Below are 23,864 nucleotides of genomic sequence, written 5' to 3'. Positions count from 1 at the left end.
TTTTTATGTGTGGGATATTGATTTCTGACTAAAAGATATATTTTATGATAAGGTATATATCTTAAGTGTTGATATTTTTAAATTAAATCACCCAGTGTATACAAATGCAAGTTGTTTAAGATATTTCTGTGAAAAAGGAACAGTATTTTATAACTGCATGTAAATTCTAATCATACTAAATTTGCAAAATAAAATTCTGTCACATTTTTTATATATACTACAGTTTTGTTTGAACTGAGAAAATCATGTAAAATCCATCCCAAAGTAGTTGACATTTTGGAGGGCTTTTTATTTTCTTTTCTTTTTTATCTTTCTCAGAGAGTGCTTGGAAACCGACACTTTAAAAGAAAATGCTGCTTCGGCAATAAGTTTTACATAATCCTCAAGGTGCCAAAATAAACCCTTGGATCAAGGGATTCATAGTAGAAAAAAGAGCCTGCTTTTTAAACATACAAAAAAGCACATCTGAAGATTTATCCTCAAAAGTGAGTATGTGCAAATCAGACTTCTCTGAGGAATAAAGGTGTGCTAACAGACATTCTAGCTTAGCAATTGAGATTCCCCCAACAACATGATGCAACTATTTCATTAGCTGCATGTGGGTAATTTGATTCTTCTCACTCTTTCTATTCCTTGTAGAACCTATCTGGGCAGCTATTTAATAGTACCAGGCCAAATTTCTTCTTCACTTCTTCCTGCCAAGTAGTACCGTAATTGTCATCAAGATGTGATCATCTGTTTCACATTGCTTTAACTCATGCTGAATGAAAGCACCAGGGTGATTTGCCATTTTATTTCAGTTCTCATTCCTGAAAAGTAGAAAATATGTGAACACTTCTTTTTATTCCCTTTTCAAAATCATAAGACTGTGACCTCATTAACATTGTCCAATTTAATGCATTGTACTATTTGATTGGAGGGAGAAAGATGATTAGAATGGAAAGAGATGGTTTTTAAGAGAGGCAGTTGGTTGGCGGAGGGAAAGAATAAAGACTTTACTTGATAGAATATAAAAGCTTTCGCAGTTCAGAAATGCTTTGTCCAATATGGTAGCCTTCATCCACATGTGGCTAATCTGAATTGAAATGTGCTGCAAGTGTAAAATACACATAGAATTTCAAAGAGTACAGAAAAAAGAATGTAAAATATCTCATTAAAACTTTTATATTGATTATATGTTGAAGTGGTAATGTTTTAGATGTATTGGATTAACTAAAATATATTTTTTAAATGACTTTTACTTTTTAAATATGGCCACTAGAAAATTTAAAATTGTACACGTGGCTTACATTTATGTCTCACATTATGTTTCTATTGAACAGAGCTGGTCTACAATTTACATGCCAAGAAGTTAGAAAGGTCAGAGATGAGATATAAAGAGATACAAAGTCATATTTAACAAGCAATCTCAAATGCTATTTTCTGTTTTGAAAGGCTTATTTGGAGGAATATTCATCTCTCTAATAGAGGTCAGGATAAAGTAGGTGAATTTTTTTCAATAAAGTAGCTATTTGGTTTTGCCTGTCTGGATATCTACATTCCCTTTTTCTGGTAATAGTGACCTTTGAGGAACTCTCTCTCCCTGATTTTGAGTCCATGTGGTTTGGATGAGGCTGACCCATGGTTCTAGAGTTGGTCATGTGACCCACGCCTAACTAATCAGAATATTCTATTCCCCTGGCCACAATAATTGGCTCAAGAAGTCGATAAAAGTTGGTCAACTTTAAATAAGCTGTGTATTTTGGAGTAACTAATAAAAAAGAGGTGTTGTTAATCTGGGGGATTAAGCTGTAACTACTATTGGTTAACTTGGCCAAGCACATTGGGAGATATGACCTAAGAACGGAAACAACAAAGAAGAAAGCAATGGTAAAAGACGGAGAGAAACAGTTTATTTTTGAGTACCTGGATCCATTCTGTGACTAAACGTATCACCAGGGATTTTTCAGAATCTTAATAAATAGCCTACTTTAATCAAACAAATTTAAGTTTAATTTGTTTTTCAAAACTAAGAAATCTGACTAAAGGGATTAACAAATGATTAAATAAACAATATGCATTCACAAAATTCAATAAACATTCACAGAGGTTTGTCTATGTTCAAGGAACTGTTAGGTGGAGGAAGGCACAAAGTCATTATTATTTTATTATTATTATTATTACATTATTAATTTATCCATTCATTCATTCATCCATCCATCTTATCCATATCTTATCCATATCCACTTATCCATACAGTAAGCACTCACTGAGATCCTCTTCCATGCCAGGCACTATCATAGACACTGGAGAAGCAAAGATAAAAATTCAAAGTCACATACATTGAGGATCTTTCATTTTCTAAGTTACTTATGTGCCTAATACTAGTTCTTTTTGCTCTCCCCAACATCCTTCCAATTTTCATTTTTCCACAAGTCAAACCAGTTATACAATTTCTGCTCCATTTTGTCCCAGGAAATTCTTTCTTGGATTTCTCCATCATCCTACATCCAAAAACAAGTCCATCCTGCATTTGGACTTGCTTTTGGGGTCTTCTGCCAGCTCTCATTTATAACTGTCCTTCCTCACCTTAAGAATTCCTTTGACCTCTTTTTTATGTTGGATTCCCTGTTTCTGTGATTACTTATCTCCTTAATTATAAGAAATCATATCCCCCAGTAGCATCCTGAAAAGGAATACATGGGAAGTAAATGCTTTGAGAACTTGCAAGCCATAAATATCTACCCTATTCACATAACTGACTGATCGTTTGACAGATTTTAGAATTCTAGATTGGAGATAATTTTTAGTTACAATTTTGAAGATGTTGTCCATTGTCATTTGCTGAGAAGTGTGATACTATTCCGATTCCTTATTCATTGTACATGGTCTACAATTTCTCTCTAGAAGTTTTTAGAATTGTCTCATTATTCCTGAGATCGTGAAATTTCATAATTATTTGTCTTGGAGTGAAGCCATTTAATCTAGGGGCTCATTTCCCTCAGTTCTGGGAACTTTTATTATTTCTTTGATAATACCCTCCTCTCAGTTTGTCTGTAGGCTCTTTCTGGAACTCAGGTTGGTCAGATGTTGGACTTCCCAGACTGATCTTGAAATTTTCACATCTTCTACTGTCTGTCTCTACATCATTTTGGTTTTTTGATGCTACCTTTAAGAAATTTTCCATCTTCACCTCTCAACACTCTATGGAATTTTGTCTTAATTTCATCTGAAATATTTTTAATTTCCAAGAACTCTTTCTTGATTCCTTGTTGTTCTCTGTTCCCAGAGCATCTTGTTTCAAAGTAATTCTTGTTTTAATAATGCAATATCTTCTCTTATCTCTTTGAGGATGCTAATTATAATTACTTGGAAGCTTTCTTATATTCCCTGCATTGTCTCTGTTTTATTTTGAATTCCTTTTATCTGCTTGTTTTGGTCTCTGTCTTTTGGATTTTTGCCTCAAATGTCTAAGGGCTCTTAGCTGCCAATGTACATTTATGAGTGAAACCCTTAAACATTTTTTGGATGCTCTGTGTAAATGGGTGAGCCTTATGACTGGCGGGCTTTACTGAAGTGTGATCAAGCAGAAGGCAAGCTTTTCATTACGAAGATATTCAAACGTCAGCATCTATAAGTCTTTTCTGTGAGACTTTTGAGTTTCTCTTGAGAAAGAGCTCCAATTTCCTGCTAGAAGGTGTAACTCTGGTTATGGGTATTCTAGGAGCAAGTTGGGGGGAAACTTAGCAAACTTTTACTTAATAATCTGTGTTCAGTCTGCAACTTTAGCCCCTCCCTCTACTAAACTTGGCGACCTCACATCCATAATCTCTCTAGTCCGATTTCTCCAAAGAGTGAATGTCCAATCTCTTCTAGGAGTTGGGATAAAAAGGCCTGGCTGCACATACATGGTCAAGAAGGAGTCTAGAGGAGGAGGTGATTCTCAGCACTCCTTACACATTCTTTCAACCAATTCCCAGGCTTTTTAGCCACCTTCTCACTTCTACCTTCTGTCTTGCGATTCTCCTATTTCCTGAGAACAATGGAGAAAGAGAGACTGGGGGAGACCAATGGTATTCAAAAGAGTTTCTGAGTTTTATATTTAGATTTCTTTTTCTTTCAAGTTTCTGGTTTAGAGCTTAATAACTTTAGTGTATATTAATAAGATCAGGTGATTTTACCTATTAAATTTGAAAGTCTACAATAGAATCATATTAGACTATTTTTTACCTTCTACTGTTGCATAAGTGATTATTAATTATAATTTAAATCTTAGTATAATTTAAATCATCAAATGTATAATTTTGACATATTGACTACTAAGTTAAAAGGTACTAAAGTTTTATCAACTTCATATTTTAATTCATATCTCTTCTTTATAAGGGTAAATCACAGTATAATTTAATTGCTTCTTTCTTTTCTATCTTTATTTCACATCTATTCTCTAGGCGGATATTAATATGCACTACTACCATATTTCACTGGTTAAATAAACCTTCTTTATGGTAATATTTTAAGATAAACTTCTTCAGTCCACTGGATTTTACTTCAGAGCTTTATTGCTGGGCCTGTTTACCATGAAATATTAGTATTTTGTACTATTTTTATATCAAAATACATAAATATTTTCTATATTTGAAACTGAGGACTCAATCCTAGCTATTGTCAACAGCATGGAAAAGATTTTTCAAATTCACAAATTGTTCGTATTTCTGCTCCCTAAGACATTTTAGTAGGTAAAGTGATTTGCTTTATTCATACAAGACATTGTGGTTTATTTTGTATGAGGAATTTCAACACACTGAAAGGCCAAATGATTATTTCCGGGTTTGAAATATAACCTCTGTAAAATGCAAACATGCCACCTCCTTTTGTCACTGTCTTGACATCAGGGGTGAAAAATAAGTTTGGATTTATGAGTAGGTCTTGAGAATGTTGGTGGGGGTGAAAGAAGTCCTATATCTTTCATGCTTTCTTTTAAAAATCCCAATTTGTTACCCTTTTATTTCAACTTAACAAAAGCCTCTTTGGTATCAACAAAGTGTAGAATACAGGTATAAAGAAATGATGAATACCCAGGCCTTGACTTCACAATCAACAAGGTGATAGAGTGGAATAAAAAGATACATCCACAAATAACTATAATATATGGAAGAATATGATAAAAACCCATGAGAAAAAGTATAAAAAACATGCTTTAAGAGCACAGAAAGGAGTATTAGACGAGCTCCATGACAGTAGACAGCATGGAAATATGAGAAAGTGGGCGGCAAAAACCCCAGTTTGGCTGAATGATATATTAAATACTGGGGGACCGTACTTTTGTGTTTGTGTCACTATCTTCACTCAAATAATGAGGAGCCCCTCATGAAAATCATATAAAGTCGAGGTTCCTCAATTTCTGACTTTTAACAAGGCAACATTATTAACTTCTTTTCTGCTTCCCAGTGTAAAGCAGTCATTAAATTTGGAAAGACAGATTCAAATTCCAGTTCTATCACTAACTAGCTGAGTGAAGTTGGACAAGTTAACTTCTCTGGTCCAATTCATAATTCCTTCTCTGTGATATGTGGATATTAATAACAGTACTTATTGCATAGGGTTATGGGAAAGGTTAAATGAATTAATAACATATGTACATGCTCAATAAATCATGGCTATTATTATAGCAAAAAAAATTCAATATTAGGAATCAGGAAATCTGATCTTTAGTTTGGGTACTACTGCTTGTAAGCTGTGTAACCTACATAAATTGCTTATTCTGTCTGGGCCTCAGTATCCCTATCTGAAAAAGTAGGGGATTGACCTAGACAACACGTACTCTTCCTAAACTGTAATAGACTGGGTGCTGTAGATGACATTTTTATTTGACTTTGATACTGAACTACGCAATTGGATTAAATTGGATCAAATTGCCATCATTAAGCATATAATACATTGAAATTTTATTAAAAGGCTGAAAATGAAAGTGATAATAATGAGTTAGGCTGCAGAAGTAATTTCAAGTGCACACAAAAAGAGTAGTGATAGATCAGATCCTATTAACATCTGCCTGGATGTAAGAGAAAATAGATGGTAAATTTATTCAATTCAGATGCCAAGCTCAAAGGTGTATGATTTTGTAAGAAAAAAAGAAAAGAAAAGAAAAGAAAAGAAAACATGCTCACCCTAATTTCAGTATTGGTTATCCTGACAGTTTAGGGCCTGAGTCTTCCTAATACAGTGAAAATTGTATCCAACTATAAGATATTTAATATGAAGAGGTTACAGGGTGTAATAGTAATGTTTTTAAAATGTATTTAAAAATATCCAATGGTTGAACTAAACAAAGAACATGGAGAACAAAAATCTGAGATACGCCCCTGAGATGAGTGACCATATTGAATCAACTATCATGTCCATTTTTATGTACACTAAGGACAGCCTGGGAATAGGAAATAGACATTACAGTAGAAGAAATGAAGTGCATCATCATTATATTTCTGCTTCTTCAATTTTTATTCCCTCCTTTGAAATGTTATCATTGTTCCCTATAAAATGTACAAAAAAGATGTTGATAATATTTGGAAATGTATCAAGAAGACAAAATCGCTCATCTATTTAATTATTTAACTAGAGTATTGAAATTAAATGCATCAGCATGTATATCTGAGGTAACGGTGTCCTTAGAGTCCAAACTCCCACAAGAAAAAAAAGTACTGAAAAATCTTTGGCTCATAAACATGGATGAATCTAACATGTTTGCATAAAATTTAGCATAATATGATTATGTGGCTGATTAGAAATTTTCTGGAAGGGGCTATGTTCCATATCCTAATAATTGGTTGATCAAGTTTGTCTTGATTTTTATATCTCTGATCAGTGCAGTGCATTATAGCTCAGAACTAAAGGAAATATAGTAAAGTGTGATATTTTTAAAGCAGCTAATAAAGTTTACTCAAAAAATGGCTTCTCAGAAATATGATTTATAGTTAATTAAGGCATCTAATGGCTATGCCTTATACTTCCAAATATCTAATTCATACAAAAATGTTTATATTTTATTAAATTATAAAATGTATATTATTTTTATGTTACATGTTGATAATTCATAATTGAATAGGTATTTTACAATCTTATTAGTATACTGGGTTGTTTATTTTTGTTTCAAAGTAAAAGAATCGCTTTCATTTTTGGTTAGTATCTCAAAAAACATCTCTTGTCATGTACTTCTGTGATTTTATATTTCTTTACTATGGAAACATGTGTATTTCAAACTACTCCAATTTATTTGTATGTTTATATCATAGTCTCCTAAAATGTACCCCAGATTGGGAATTGACTGCCAAATGATCTCATGAATCAAGAAATGTAATTTTCCCAGCCGCTTATATGTATACTTGATACTCTATAGAGGTGCTTATAAGCTTTAGTGGATAATAGTGAACTTGGATGGATATTTATGGTGGTTTGATTGAAGTAATGACCCTAATTTGGTGATACCTTTCTGTATCCATGCCGTTAGTTAGTATTCTCCCTCTCAGATTTTGGGCTTGATCGTATGATTGGCTTTGTTTAATGGGAGAGTAGCAAGCAAAGAAATGCAAGCAAAGACTTGAAAAGCACTTACACATTAGTGCTTACCCTCTTTATATGCTTTATATGCTGTCACTAAATAAATAAGCTCTAGCTAGTCTCTGGATAATGAGATGCATGGCTCAGTCATTCCTTTTACCTAGCAAACAGGGAGCCAAACTCCAGACCAGAGTGAGGCCATCCTAGATCAAGCAGCTTCCAGCATTAGAAATCCCAGTCAAAACCAGCAGAGCCTCACCAACTGAGCAGAACTGCCCATTTGACCCATAGACTTTTGAGTGATAACAAATGGTTGTTCTTTTAAGCTACTAAGTTATAGACTGGCGTTTTACACAGCAATAAACCAATGATACAATATGTATTGGAAATAGACAACAGAACAAAAACATCTTTCCGAGGAACATTAACATTTTCATATCATATATCTGTTGTTATGTTAAAACTCCTTTGTGAGCAACTAGATTTTCAGCGTAGGAGACAATCTTGGATATGACCCCCTCTCTATCCTTGTCTTTATAGATATCCCTAACATTTGTCAAATCAATCAATAAACATTAGGCATCAACTAAGTGCCTGAAACAGCACTAGATGCTGAAAATACAAAGGTGAATCAGCCAGACTTCTATCATTATGTTCACTGAGCTTACACGAACATCGAGTTTTTGGATTATTACAACATACTCTATGATACTTGCCATGGAAAAGTCTTTGCTCTTCAAAGTCAAGCTGAATTCCAAAGTTAACTCTATTTGTGTATTTCATTGTATCTGGCTATGATCTTCCCCTTCTCCCAGAAATTCTATAGATATGATATTCATTAGTTCTGTTCGTTAATACTTCTATTTCCCCTGCTTTGTGGGAACATGGTAGCATTGCACTTTCCTCATGCAGTAGATTGAAAAGTGGGCACAAATTATTTCTTTCCCTCTTTCCATACCCCTTTGTAATGTGTCTTGCAGCTCTTCCTGTTAAGAGGTAGGATCTATTTCCCCATATTGTCACTGGGCTTGGCCATATGATTTGCTTTAGCCAATGGGCCTGGAGCAAATGTAACCCAAGCCGAAACTTAAAAAATGCTTTCATTGCCGCTCTATTTACAATAGCCAGGACATGGAAGCAACCTAAGTGTCCATCGACAGATGAATGGATAAAGAAGATGTGGCACATATATACAATGGAATGTTACTCAGCCATAAAAAGAAACGAAATTGAGTTATTTGTAGCGAGGTGGCTGGACCTAGAGACTGTCATACGGAGTGAAGTAAGTCAGAAAGAGAAAAACAAATACCGTATGCCAACACATATATATGGAATCTAAAAAAAAAAAAAAAGGTTCTGAAGAACGTAGGGGCAGGACAGGAATAAAGACGCAGACATAGAGAATGGACTTGAGGACACAGGGAGGGGGAAGAGTAAGCTGGGACGAAGTGAGAGAGTGGCATGGACATATATACACTACCAAATGTAAAATAGGTAGCTAGTGGGAAGCAGCCCCATAGCACAGGGAGATCAGCTCGGTGCTTTGTGTCCACCTAGAGGGGTGGGATAGGGAGGGTGGGAGGGAGGGAGACCCAAGAGGGAGGAGATATGGGGATATATGTATATGTATAGTTGATTCACTTTGTTATACAGCAGAAACTAACACACCATTGTAAAGCAATTATACTTCAATAAAGATGTTAAAAAATAAAAAGCGCTTGTGCATTGGGGCTTGCTCTTTTTGAACCCTGTGACTGCCACCATATGAACAAGCCAAGGCTAGCCTCCTGATGATGAGGGACACCTGGATTGATTGCTCTGTTGTCCCAGCTGACGGCTCACCCTCAGAAACAGAGCTGCTTTGTTGACAGGCAGCTATTCACAAACACCTGAGTGAGCCCAGGCCAGGCCAGAAGAACTGTCTGGCTGAGCCTAACACAAATTGCTATTCCATAGAATCATGAACTAAATAAATAGTTGATGTTATAAGCTTTTAAGTTCTGAGGTGGTTTGTTATGTCCTCAAAGCTATCTGATATATCACTCCTTTGAAGTTAGGCATAGCCATATGATTTGCTTCACCCAGTGAAATATTTCACTTCTGGCAGGTCTTTAAGAGCTGGACTGTGCTTTGGCATCTTCTTTCTCTTGTCATGCTGACTGCAGAACTTTCAGATGGTGGGGCCCCATAAACGTGGGTCCCTGAGTGGACATAGAACAGTTCTTCCTCTCCTCTCCACTACTGAGTTTTGGAGAACATATAGTTTAAGTAAGAAATAAATCTTTGTATTAAACCTCTGAGATTTGGGGTTTCTGTTACTGGAGCATAACCGAGCCCATTCTGACTAACATAGAATTTGGTACCCAGAAGGAAGTACAGTTATGATAGAAAATCTAAAATATTTAGCTATGACTTAGAAGCTCAGTGGGTGGTGGCGAGGAAAGTGATGTTAGAGGCTGGAAAGTGGGCAATCCACGCTAGCTGTGGTAAAATATTTGCTAAAGCTATTCACGCATGCCTCCCATTCTTCCCCTTTCTAAACAGAAATGTTTACCACTGTTGTTCTGTTCCTGTCCCACCAGTGTTTGTTTGTTGAGTTCACGTGTCTGTGTGTGTGTGTGTGTGTGTGTGTGTGTGTGTGTAACCAGGGAGGATAGATATTTTGTCTTTTCAGATCTTTATAATAACAGAAGTTTTTCTCCTGTTCTAATACAAGGACTATCAAGCATCACCCAGAGATGCTGGACTTTGAGATTAATGCCATTACTGAATAGAACTTTTGGATTGTTTCACTTGTGATAGGAATGAATGTATATTGTAGTGTAAGGAGAGTGATATGTATATTGGTGACTAGAAGGATGGATTGTAGTAATCACTGGTGCTGTTCACCAGTAAATTTTTCTTCTGGGCAAATGGTAGGATTACATTTTCCTGCTCCCTTGAAGATAGCATGCCCATATGATTTGCTTTTGTCAATGAAATGTGAGTGAAATTGACTTGTATCACTTTCAGAAAGAACCTGTTTGCCATTCATCTTCCTTTTGCCTATCATGTAAGTGAGGAAGTTCCAGAGATTGGTTGGAGCCTCCCTAAGCCATTTGGTTGCTTGGTGAGAATCTCATGGAGTGACGCTCTCCCCAGCCTCTCCCTTCCTTCTACCAGAGATGAACATACAGATGAGCAGGAAATAACTTTTTTTGTTGTTTTTAAGCCACTAAAACTCTTGGATGCTTTGTTACTGCACCATAACCTAGCCCATCCTAACCAATGTAGAGTACTGAGATAGAAAAGCTACAGAGGCTGATCATCTTAGCAATTACAACACCAGTAGAATCCACAACTGAAACCATCCACTGATAACTCCACAAAAGCACCTTCACTAGTGATTTCACTTGCTTCTCCAACTGTGTCCATTCTAAAAAAGATGATTATGAGATTTCAAACTTCATTTTTTTTTTAATTTTTGAAAATTTAAAACTACGTATTCAGTATTGAGGAGGTAACGATGAGCAAGGACTTTTTCCTAGGAAGTAAAAAAAAAAAAAGGGGGTGGAGGTGGATAAGGAAGGATAAGCCACAAAACAGGGAGGATGGAACTGAATTCAGAATTCACAGAAGTTTCCAAGAAGAATTAAAACATATTTCCCACAGACTTGTGCATAAATTCCCAGTAATCCACAGTACTTCTCGGCAAACTGTGTGTCATAGCTTCGGTTCGGCCCCCTGCACGTATACAGAAATGCATGCACAATCACTGTGGCGCAAACGTTAAAAATGTCATTGGAGTTTATATCTAATCAAAAGCTTTCTCTCTCTCTGAAGAAATATTTTCTCTAGCTCAGCGCAGAATTCATTCCACAACATTTAAGTGCTAAATCCCGTGCCGCGCACTGTACTAGGGTTGGGCAAGTGAAAGACGACACGGTACACAAGACTCAATGGGTCGCTGTCCTCCAGGAGTTTACTTTTTGCGGAGCATAAAAGTGTCCCCTTTTGGAGTTTTCACCCAGCCACATCCAAGCCCCCCGTAAACGATTTCCGGTGAAAAGCCCCGCAAAATTTCCCTAATCTTTACAAATATTCTCGCTTTCCGAGATGTCATCGCCCTGGAAACTGAAGTTACTGTGGGTTCTCTCTCTGGACATTTGGCAGTTATTTCGGATGCAGCCGAATGACCGGCTTGTTCCTTCCCAGCAGCGACGAGATCACAGTGACCCCCAAAAGTTTCCAGCACTTAAAGCACAAAGCGAAGCCCGAACCTTCAAGATACCGACAACTCTAGCGGCTTCCACCGCCTTTCTATCGTGGATCCTAAGGAAGTTAAGGTGGCTGGGTCAGACCCCGCAACGCGCGCAGCGCACTGTCCTGAGCGCTAAACCCACAAGCGGCACAGAGCTGAGAAGCGGAAGGCCAGGCTGCAAGCCCAAGTGTGCGAAGGGTACGGAAACGTGCCCATCCCTGGTGGACTACAAGAACCGGCATGCACCGCGCCGCGGCGGCAAGCTCCGCTTCGGGACCCCAGCGCAAGGAGACCTGGGAAGTGAAGTCACCGGGAGTCCGGACTCGCGTCGCGAAGACAGAAAGGAAGCGTTGCTAGTCCGCTCCATTAGCACGCCGGTTCCTGGCAGGGCTCCGAGCCTCTGGCTCCTGCTCAGGGTTTTCGCGGGCGGCGGGAGCGGTATGGCTCGCTTGAGTAAACTCCGGGGGAAGGGGAGAGAGGGGAGTAGATGGGGAGGCGGGGTCAGCGGAAGCGGCAGGTTGCTTCCTTCTCCTCACGCTCCCTCCCCGCCTCTCCCAGAGGGAGCGGTGGGAGGGGGAGGGAAGGGCAGAGGGAAGGTAGTGTGACACGTGTCAATCAACCCCCCTCCGGGGGGCGCGCGCTCCGGGGCTCGCGCCGAGGGCTCGCGCCCCTGCCTCGTGCCTGCGCCGCTCGTATGTAAATGAGGGCGCGTGACGCGGGACGCAGATGGACAAGGGAAGAGAGAGAATGGCCGCTGCCGCCGCCGCTGCTGCCGCCGCCGCCGCCGCCGCCGCCGCTCAGTGCCGGAGCCCTCGGTGCGCGGCGGAGAGGAGAGGATTCCGGCGGGAACTCGACTCTTGGCGCCACCGCCTCATGCACTGTGTAGGTAAGAGAGACACGGGCCGGGGCCCCGGCTCCGCGCGGCGACGGCTGCCGCAGCCCGAGGAGTTTGTGGCAGAGGGGTTTAGTTGAATCTCCCGTTCGGGTCAGTTCATTGGGGGAGCGAGATGGGAGCGGCGGCGGCGCGGCGGATCCGGCGATCGCCTTTTGTCTGGGGGCTCCTCGCCCGGCGCGGTCCGCGCTCCTTTCCCCTCCTCAGCTCTTTGGCTCCCCGGGAACTGTTAGTTCGGACCCGCTCGCCGAGCCCCCGAGGAAACGGCTCGCTTGCGCTCTCCCCGAAACTCCTCGGCGCCCCTGGCCGCTCGCCGTCCACCCTGTCAAGAGGGAGGAAGCGGGCCGGTGGGTCGGCGCTCGGCCGGAGAGGAGCCGGCGGGCAGAGCTGGCGGGAGGAAGGCGGGCTGGTCCGCGCCCCCGCCGGGCGCACACACACCCCCTTCTGCCGCCGGGGTCCGGGCGGGCCGACGCGACCGGGTTCCCGGGGACGGGGACCTGAACGACCCCCGGGAGCTCGCGGGGCGGGGGCCGCGGGTGAGCCGGCTGGGGGCGAGGGGCGGCGGGGGCGTCGCCCGAGGGGCGGGGGCGCCCAACTCTGCCCTCTCGCGCTCGGCGGCGGCGGCGCCGTGTGTACTCCTTTAAGAAGGAGCCGCTCGAGCGCTGACGGTTGGGATTTGAAGTTCTTCCTCCCTCTTTGGAAGTCTGGACGCGGGGGGGGGGGGTGTTGCCATGGCGACGGCAACCCCCCCGTTCTCCTCGCGGACGCCCCGAAGACTCGGGTCCTCTTTTACTGTCATGTGATGGACCTTTCCTTGCACAGACACGCACATCGCCCTCCCCAACTCCCATCCCCGTTCTGCAATTCCGTCTTCCCTTTTGGTTGGGTCGGAATCTTTCTGCTTCAAACTTCTGGGCTCCGGGCTGTCATTCTGCGGGTTGCTCGGGGGTGGCGGAAGGTGGTGGGACCTCCCCACCTTGACGCCGTCGCTTTTTTGTCTGAGTAAGACGTGTGCGTGGAGCTGTTATCCAGCAGGTTGGATAACACCGAGTGGGCACCGAGGGGATAACGCAGTTTATGGGATGGGGTGTGTTGTGTTTGTTTTGGAAGGGGTTGATGGGTGGGAGAGTAGGAGAAGAGGTAGAGGGAAGGTTGCATTGTCTAAGGAGTGGATAGTGGCAGCAGCTTGCTCGACTGGCAGTTAAATCTTGGCATTTGGAGTTGAGGAGTAACCTTAGTGCCCTAAGAAAACAACTCTCTTACCCTGTTTCCATCTGTTCTTGCGCCACCTCGCGCCCCTTTTCCCCAAGCCCCCTCAGATTTGTTTGGTTAGCGCCTGAAGATCTTTTTTGTTTTTCACTAGTGAAAAGGAGATCGTGGTAGGATAAACTAGTACAACTTCAAATCAGAAATGTGCACTGCAGAATACGGTGGATATAGGAAAACGTACGAGAAGGAAGTTTGCTCTGAGTAGGGGCATTTAAGTTATGTTCAAGCAATTCACTGTTTTACCCTTTAAAATATGTTTTGTTCTTCTCTAAGGAAACGTTCTAGGAAATAGCTTTAGTCAGGTATTCATAAGTGATTTTCTCTCTTTTTAAAAAGTGTAAAAAAACCCTCACGGTATTCTTATATAAAAACTTTAAGCCAAGGGTTGCTGGTGCTTCCCGAATACAAAATGGACCCTGTTTTTATAATTGCTTATGTAAAGATCTCTTCCACTGACAACCTGTTTGAAAATTGTTGAGTTCGTTCAGTTAGAATCAGGCAGGATGATAGCATTGTAACACTGGCTCGAGATACTATTGTGTTAAGTTTTGCCGAGGCACAGTTATTTGACGGTGTCTTTGGACAATTTTTATATTTTAGAATACTTTGGTTTTTCTTTTTTCTCATCTTGCTTGTTTAGATGCATTAAGTATGGCTTTGTCTCACAAAAATATATGTGCTTTTGAAAAATAGTCGAATTTTAATTAAACACAAAATTAATTGGATTTGATGGAAAAAGGGAAATAGGATGTCTTTCTGTCTTACCTACTTGGATACTCAAGTAGGATTGGAAGACATTGAAAATTGTGTTAATGCTGTGTGTCTAATATGCAGTCTTTATATTACATTTTTAATGTAGTATACACTTGTACGGTATTTGAAAGAAAATTTTTTCCTGAGCTCTAACTGTATTTGAGAATTGTTTCCCACAGTCCCAGTCCTAGTCAGGAGACCTAGGAAGATCCATCTCATAGTTTGTTTTTATCATGGTTGTTTTTTAAATAAACAATAAAACTCTCTTAAGCAGGATATACACTGGTTGACTGGGTTTTTTTCAGTAGTGTATATGTGAAGCACCTACTCACAGTATGAATTGGGATTAAATGTGTTTTGTGTAACTATTTTAAGTTACCTTTTGCTATTACTTTGTAAATATATTTGAAAAAAGCTGTATTCTTTTTACTTTGCATGTGTGTATGTGTGTGAATATATATATGTACTTCTGTATTGAATATTCATTGCTCTTATTGGATGAAATTATTTTTATAAAATATTCTTTCTGCCTTTGGGGAAGAAAATGATCCACAAGTCTTATTTTTAAATGAAATATGGAAATTGTAAGCAGTGTCTCAGGGCCTTACAGCAAATTAGTATTGAGCCAGTAGTGAAGTTTTAAAATCTCAGTTCTTAGCCTAAATCTTTAAAGTAATCTCATTCATTTTTAAAATAACATATATAAATATTCTAATTTTATGAGCAAAAAGTTCATTTTCCTTGCCATGACTGCTTGTAGTTAGCTAAGATGTTTAACTCTTGATATGGAAAATGATATTTACCTTTCTCTATTTGTGGAACTCATCTCTTTAGGTTAGGTTTCTGGCTACTCTGTGATTTAATCCTGGTTTTTATTTTTTTATAATTGAAGAATTGTCCTGTAAGCTGTATGTCCCAATTAATAGCTTTATTTACAATGTGGTGCTTTCTACAATTTGATTTTTCTCTGTAATCATCCTGTACTATGCTATACTTTTGAATATGTTCATCTAACAAATGTTTGAGTGCTTATTGGTTATAATAAATAGTATCCTAGTACTCAGCATGTTGAGTGATAACAGATATAGTCCTGGATCTTATGGAATTATATATGGAATATATAATTAGTATCTGATAAATCATAAAATTTAAAGCAAAGTCAAGTCCAGGATAAAAGAAATGCATTAGTATATTTTTAAACATTATCAGGACTTGTGTAGTCTATTAGGATATTTGATCTGGGAAATAAGTTTTCTGTTTTGTTTTAACTTTTAATTTTGATATAATTTCGAACTTACAAGAAAAGTTGGAAAAATAGTACCAGGAACTCCTCTATACCCTTACCCACATTCACCAATTGTATTACATTTTGCAGTATTTGCTTTATCATTCTTGCCTTATATCTATATCTTTTTTTTTTTTCTGAACCATTTGAGGGTAATTTGGAGACATGATGCCTCTTTACCCCTAAATTCTTCAGTTATATTTCCTAAAGCCAAGGACATTGGCTTACCTAACCACAGTATAGTTATTAAAACCAGGAAATATAACATTGACATACTATTAATGATACTGTTATTGAATTCATAATCCATATTCAGATTTTATCCATTTTACTTTATAAGCTTTTCCCCCCAGCTAGGATCATACATTGCATTTGGTTGTCATATCTCTTTTTAGTCTCTTTAAATCTGGAACACTTCCTCAGCCTTTCTTGTATTTCTTGACCTTGACATTTTTGAAAAGTACAGGAGAGTTATTTTGTAGAATGTCCCTCAATTTGAATTTGTCTGTTGTTTCCTCATGATTAGATTGGTTATGCATTTTTGGCAGGAATACCTCTGAAGAGATGTTCTGTCCTTCTTAATACATCATATCTTGAGATTCATAATGTTGTTTTGTCCCAGTGTTGGTGATGGTAGCTTTGAAAATTTGGTTAATGTGGTATTTTCCATATTTCTCCCTGAAAGTTACTATTTGTCCTTTTGTAATTAATATGTAATTTGTGGGAAAATACTTTGAGGAACAGGATATTTACATAGTCTCATCAAAACTTTACCCACAAGTTTTAACATCCATTCATGATTTTTCTAGCTTCATCATTCTGTAACTAGTAGCTGATATTCTGTCATAAAGCAGTCTGTCCCATCTCCTCCTTTATTTATTTTGTTAGTTATTTTCATCTGTATGAACTCATGGGTTCTTATTTTATTCAGTGGTTAAATCCATTACTGTCATTATTTTGATTTCCAAATTGTCCCAGGTCTGGCCAGTGGGAGCCCCATCAAGCTGTTCCAGTGTTTTTGACAAATCACGTGTCTCCCCAACCCCTCCCTGCCCAATGATTATTTTTGAGCACTTCCTTCCTGCCCAAACAAGATATTCCAGGTTCATCTTGTACTTCACATGTCCCAGCCCTGACATCAGCCATTTTTCCAAGGAGCCCTCCATTCTTTTTAGTGGAAAATAGATTTAGATAACAAAATCTGAACACGAGGTGTCAGGACTGTTTTTAAGCCCTATTTTTCTGATACAGAAGTTAATGATCAGTGTAACCAGTGTAACTGATTTGCCTAAGGTTACAACAATAAAACAATGAAGATTTGATAAGAATCATTCTATAAACTCCAACATACCATTGTTGTCCAGTAGAAATAAAATGGGTGCCAAATATATTATTTAAAATTTTCTAGTAGCCACATTAAAAAAGCATGTTTGATTTAGCCCAATATATTAAAAATATTTTAACATTAATCCATATAAAATTGTTGAGTTAGTTTACATTCTTTTTAAAACATTAAGTCTTTGAAATCAGTTATTATAGCATATCTCAGTTTGGACTAGCTACATTTCAGGTGCTTAGTAGCCTCATGTGGCAAATGGCTCCCACACTGGACAGCACAGTTTTATAGTGTAGTGACTCCAGCCAAGGCTTGATTACCTTGGTACCACTTATTTCAAATCTGTTGATACTAACCAAACTGATAGCTTTCCCCAAACCTTTTATTCCCCAAATCTTTTATTTGAATAACGTAATATAGTGAATGGGAATATAGGCACTGGAGCTAGACTACCTGTGTTTGAACTCTAGCTCTCTAGCTGTTACCACCTACCAGGGTGGACAAGTTACTTAACCTCTCTGCACTTCAGTTTCTTACCTGTAAATTGAAGATAATGAGGTTGTTCGAAAATTAATTGTGTTGATATATGTTAATATGTGTCTGCCATATAGAAAACATTCCATAAACATTTGCTGTTATTATTATTTATACAGGTTATTAAAAGCTTTGAGCTTTATGTTTTTGCCAGTAGATTCTTTCTGGTGGGAATGCTGATGAACAATGAAGAGATCATGAGGCATGTTAGAGAAAAAGATAGTAAGGGCTTGAAAGATCTATATTCTAGGGTATTCTTGAGCCGTAGAGTCATGGAGTTTAAGAATCGCAGTATAATCACTTAGCTTGATCTTCGCTTTTTATGTATAAGAAAAGCAAAAGACATTTGATGCTGTGCTACGTTGCAAGGAATGTTTAGGCTTTGTAGTAGCTGAATACAAGAAATTCGTTTCAATTCATTAAAAAAAAATCTGTATCATATTATATCATGAACCTACTCTCTGTTGGTACCTACACTCTGTACTCTTCCTGTTAACCACATGACTGTGTTAGAGTTCTACACTCTGCAGGTGTTTGCAGAGTAGACTTTTCCAAACTTCCTGCCCCATTGATAATCAGCAGTATCAGGGGCAGAGGATATTCTCTTCCTCTATTTTTTAACCTCTGAAGAAGTTACGGGAGCACTTCATAGAGCTATAACACTTAAAGATGGGATAGTCCAGGTAAATAAAGTTCTAGATAATCAACTTGACACTTCTTTCCGGCTGCTTCTTGCCTCCTACTCTTTTATTTTTCCACCAACTTCTACCTCATCTTGTCACTATTGCTATGTAAATTCTGGAAGAGTAGATTTACTTAGAAATCTGGATTTGATGAGAACTGGTATGAATGGGTCAACTACCCAAAAACTTTGCACAACTGTCTTTTCAGGCACTAGCAAATTTTTTATCCATTAAAAAAAGATGTGAATTAAAGCACTATGTAATAATATGTATCAGGCAAATGGAATCTATGATGATCATGAGTAGTTGGGTGGTAAAGACACATATCCAAATTTCTCTGTAAAATAGGCACATTGTGAATTTTGCATGTAAAATTTGAAATTCTGTATACTCTTGGATTATTGTATACTTGGAAGTTCTGCCACCCTTGGGTTCAAGCAGTATATGAATTTTGTATATTTGCATATGTTAGAAACAGGCTGTATGCTGGTCTGGGCGTATCACATGTATTCTCCCTGTGTGGTGCTGTCTCTTCCTGTCCGTGCTACTTCCCTTGGCTGGTTACATGTGTGTATCCCTCCCTGTTTGGCTGGGCACTGTGATAAGTTCCTGTTATGTCACCGGAAGTAGCTATTATGTATCCTCCATGCTCCCCTGGTTTATCTTTCAATCCTGGTGTTTAATTCTTCTACCACTGTGCAGTCTTGGGAGGAGCAACAGAGGCATGTAGATTTTTGGATATGCAATTTTTTCTTCCTTTTTGGTAAATCCAGTTTTTCAATTATAATATCATACGTTATTGAGGTTTAGAGTTTCTATCTTTTTCTTTTTTGATAATATTCCTTCTTTTTTGGGTGTGTGTGTGTATTTTATTTACCACAGACTATAGATAAGAGCGTGTGAATAGGCCCAGACAAACCTACTGCTACCATTAGGAAACTAATTAAGGTAACAATGCCATATTTGTATTTGAAGAGTGGCACTTTGCTCTTAATAAAGCTAATTAAAAATTTGTTTTGAGGATTTTTATGTTTTCTAGAAAACAACTTACAATGAAGAATCACTTTTCTATATCTCCTTTCCTTTTATATAGTTTTCCCATTAATTGGCAACAACCCTGCTTACTTATATTTTCTTCTTTGTTTTTCTTTTTTCTTTACCTTGATCTATTACCAAGTTATTATTATTTTCTTTGCAATATCTCTTGGATTCAGTTTTTCTGATGAAGTGTTAAGCACTTGGGCCGATTTAGGTAAGACTCTAGTTTATATCAGTATCTGCAACATTGATTTTACTGTCCTTCAGTCTAGTTTATAACCTATATTAAATCATTATTTGGAATAGCTGCTTTGATTTTGTACTTTACAAAGCAGTAGTATCTCCCATTTGTCTTTTTTCATCAAATAAAAGCTCCTAACCATATCCAGTGAGTTGACCATAGTCCACCAGGCTTCTTCCCTGTTCGTTTGCCTAGTTTCTTCTTTAGACAGCCCAGCCACTTTCATCTGCCTTTACTTCTGTTTTGTACACATGGCTCCAAATTCTTGAGTATCTTATTAATCATAACAGCTACCCTGCCTGCATCCTCAGTCTCCTTTAAAATTCAGTTGTATCCTAGAGTCTTTTCTAAAATATTTCTTGAAAAACTAGTTTGAGACTTCCTCTGTTAATTCAGATTGGCCAGTTCTTTTCTGATGGCTATGTGTAAGGTGTGTATGTAGGGGAAAAACTTTGTCCAGTAGTCTTCATATTTAAATAGTAAACTATTTAGTAAACAGTTTAGGGACAAGGGGCTAAGTCTTCACAAATGGTAAAAAGGATTAAGAATTGAAAGAACATAGTTCCTTTTTAGCCTCTATTGTTATAACCTTAGGCACGAGTCATTTCGCTTTTCATAGATGGAAATCTACGGATAATAGATTTAGAGCTGTCCTTAAATGTTCACTATCTTTTGTTTTTATGAAAGGTGCTATAATACTTATATAGTAGTGGTTTCTGGGCTAAAAATATAAATTAAGGAATTACCAGCATAAAGATGATATTTAAATCCTTGAAATGGATGAGACCACCTAAGGGTAAGGGATAGTATAACTAGAGAGGAGTACTCAGTACCGTGTCTTAAGGAATCTTAGCATTCCTTGGATGGAGGAAGAGGAGCCTCAAAGGAAAGCCACTGGACTTTTACACTGAAAAGTAAGGCCATTGGCTATGTCGGAAAACCAGGAGAGATGGTATTACCAAATCTGAGTGAAGAGTGTTAAAATAAGGAGGGATTGTTATATGTTGATGAGATGTCAAGTACTGTTAAACAGGGAAATGTGCATTGTTTTTGGCAGCATGGAAGTTCCTAGTGACCTTGACTGGATAAATTTCAGCAGAGTGGTAGGGATGGAAGCTATATTGTAATAGGTTAGAAAGTATTTAAGATGCGTGGAAGAGGAGAAACCATTTGAGAAGCTACATTTTGAGGAAGAACAGATGTATAGAGCAGTAATTGGAAGGGTGTGGGATCTAGGGATGTTTGTTTTATACATGGATAATAAGATGGAGAATACTTTTTTGAATTGATAATATCCATGATTACTTTATATGTTAATTAAGCTGAGACTTGATAGCAACAAAATATTGAGAGATAAATTAGATAAATAGGATGGGCTTGGTTTGAATCACTGAATGTGAACTCTAAAATTGTTTCTTTTTCCCTTCAAAACATATTTTCCTAATTAAGTTCATCAAGTAAGATATGGTATGTAGCATTAGTGTGTTACACAGTTTAAAAGATTGATTTTTTCCAGTTAATTTACTGTTGCCAGTCAATCATCAAATATCTTGAGTCCTACTGTGTGCTAGTTGATAGGAGTGTAATTCTATGTTTCTTCCTTAACCAGGTTCTGAACTAGAAACAGACTTACGAATCAGGGATCAAAATGTTAGCTTTTTAGATGGTAAGGTTGTATTGAAGAACCTGGCTTGTAGCGGAAGCCAGAATTAAGACAATATCATCCTGAATTGAACTTACCAACCTATCAAAGACAGAGCAGCTAGAGCTGCAGGCCTCTTCTAAAATACAAGGAAGCTCTACCCCATGTGGTTTGCTTATAGGTAGGTAGGACCATCTAGGCAGAATGAACGGTAGGCTTGAACGTGCATGAAAAATGACCTTTAAAACATTAATCCATTCCACTAGGAACAACTATCAGCATGTTGCCAATACTAGTTATTCCTCTTTCCTTTGGTAGGATGAATAAGGGGTAGAGAAAAGGGCAGAAGCTTCTTCCAGAATACTTCCCCTAAAAACGTGGTTAGGATTGGGAGAGGTGGGAACTGTGAGTTGGGTAAAAAAGCTAATTCCTACACTAGGAATTCTTTGCTTTTAAAGAGCTCACAGTTATCAGGGATGTTAAGTATTAGAGATGGCATAATATAATGGAAAGGCTTAGGAGACAGCAATTAATTTTGATTTGAAGAATCTGAAATGACTAGGCTTCAAAGGATTGACTGAAAGCTGGGGTTGGCAGACTTTTTTTGTAAAGGGCTGGATGTAAATATTTTAGGCTCTGTGGGCCATATGGTCTTTATTGCAAGTACTCAACTCTGCTGTTGTAGCACAAAAGCAATCTATAAATGAATGAACATGGCTGTGTTCCAATAACAAAATTATTGACAAAAATAGGCAGACTTGGTCTACTGGCCATGGTTTGCTGATCCCTAAGTTAAATGATCCAGCAGAAAAGTAGGGTGGAAGGAACAGGTTGAAGGATAGTGTAAGCAAAGGTATAGAAGTCTAAGTAATGTATATTCTGAAAATATTCAGCACTCTAGTGTCACTGGAGTATAGGGTGGGAGTAGGAAGTAGGACTGAAAGTATAAATTATGGCATCTATAAGGAGGAAATTATAAGCCTTTGAAGTTTTTTTTTTTTTAATGGGTAATAAGTATGATCAGATAAGTTGGCTTATTTTCATTTTGAACATCTGCTGTTGGTTCAGGTTCGAGGGTTTTTTTATTTCTAATAGTTTTAAGAAGCTCAAATTTAAGCAGCCCTTTTAAGTCAAAACTGGGAAAATGAGCAATCTCCACTTCAATAAATTAATTAAGATATTGGATTGCTGAAGTACTCTCAGATGGCACCCTTCTTTTTTGCTTGGGTTCTGAACAACTTGAAAATTAAAACAAGGAGAAAGATGGAAGCAGAATATTACTTTTATTACTAATAGAGTCCAGGCTAGAGAAATAGATTGGTGAAGGAGTCAAGTAGTTCTGGCTTAAGCCAATTTATCCACCCAGTGCTAGGCATACTAGGGAAGCAGAGCGGAATATGAGCTCTCTGTGAGTACGTTCTCCCGATAGCTACTCCCAAGGGTCTACCCAACTATTCTTTACAAAATCACCAATCAGATCAGTCACTTCGCTTCCCTAGGAGTGAAGAGAGGCTCAGATTGTGCTTATGACGCATCCTTCCTCATAGAAACAGGGAGCAAGGAAAAGGTGTTACTCCTGTAACAATCAAGGCTAATTTTTGCAGAGTTGTATCTGGGCATAAGTGTACTGGAAACAATACAATTGTCATTATACTGAAAACAAGTCAAACTTACATATTCTAAATATTTTAAAAAATATTTAATTCTAGTGTTTGAAACACTCATTTTTTTAAACTCTCAAAATAAAATTGGTAGTTTTGTTTTTTTGATGAACTAGATTTTTCTACAGGCCTATGTAAGATACTTAAATAAAATGCATATTTGGCTAGAAAAGAAAGACAAGACTTCCTTCTTTATCAATTTTCAATTGACTTTTTAAATTTAGAAGGAATTAATGTAAAAGAATTGACCACTGTGTCTTTAAGTGGAAAAAGCAGATACTTTGACAAATAGATTATCCTTTTAATTAGCTTGGATTATGGGTGCTTATGCAGTTTATTCACTGGTATCTCTCTTTCTTTTTTTTTTTTTTAAATGTCATCAGTTGTTCTTCCTTGTTCCCTTCTTCTTTCCTTTCGGAACGTTTCAGTACTGAAACCATCAGGTGGGACCAAAGTGTCCACACTGGTTAGGGTATATGGGGGGAGGGGGCATGTCCTCTTGAAGAAGTGGGTATGTCAGAGCCTGGCAGGGTTGAGGAGGGTCCCCATGTGGGTTGATGGAGCTGGAGGTATGAGGAGCAGTCTGAATAGGAGGGGCACACTAGTGTAAGGTGTTGGAGCCCAAGCAGGGTCAGATCGGTATTTGTGAAGGTGAGTAACCTGGTACAGAGTAAGAGGGATAAGAGGGCATCTACTAGGAGGTGATGGCCACCAGGGGTGGCAGCAGAAAGGCATCCGTTTAGGAGGGTAGCCTGGT

General features: G+C 38.4%; 1 protein-coding gene across 8 annotated transcripts in view; it reads left to right on the top strand.

Moving 5' to 3' along the window:
* Positions 1-12,353: 12,353 nt before the first annotated feature.
* LCORL (ligand dependent nuclear receptor corepressor like) overlaps positions 12,354-23,864 on the top strand; it is a 175,858-nt gene continuing 164,347 nt past the window's right edge. For 7 of the 8 annotated variants that reach the window (XM_061191263.1, XM_061191266.1, XM_061191261.1 and 4 more), the window contains exon 1: positions 12,354-12,659. In XM_061191263.1, the coding sequence (XP_061047246.1) occupies positions 12,500-12,659 (160 nt within the window). In that variant the 5' untranslated portion in view covers positions 12,354-12,499. The remainder of the gene's footprint in view (positions 12,660-23,864) is intronic. The other variant, XM_061191262.1, reaches the window with a different exon arrangement.

Source organism: Eubalaena glacialis, chromosome 5 (assembly GCF_028564815.1).
Source record: "Eubalaena glacialis isolate mEubGla1 chromosome 5, mEubGla1.1.hap2.+ XY, whole genome shotgun sequence".
In the NCBI taxonomy this organism is placed as follows: Eukaryota; Metazoa; Chordata; class Mammalia; order Artiodactyla; family Balaenidae; genus Eubalaena; species Eubalaena glacialis.
The sequence above is the reverse complement of the archived record's forward strand: the minus strand, read 5'-3'. Positions and strand labels throughout refer to the sequence as shown.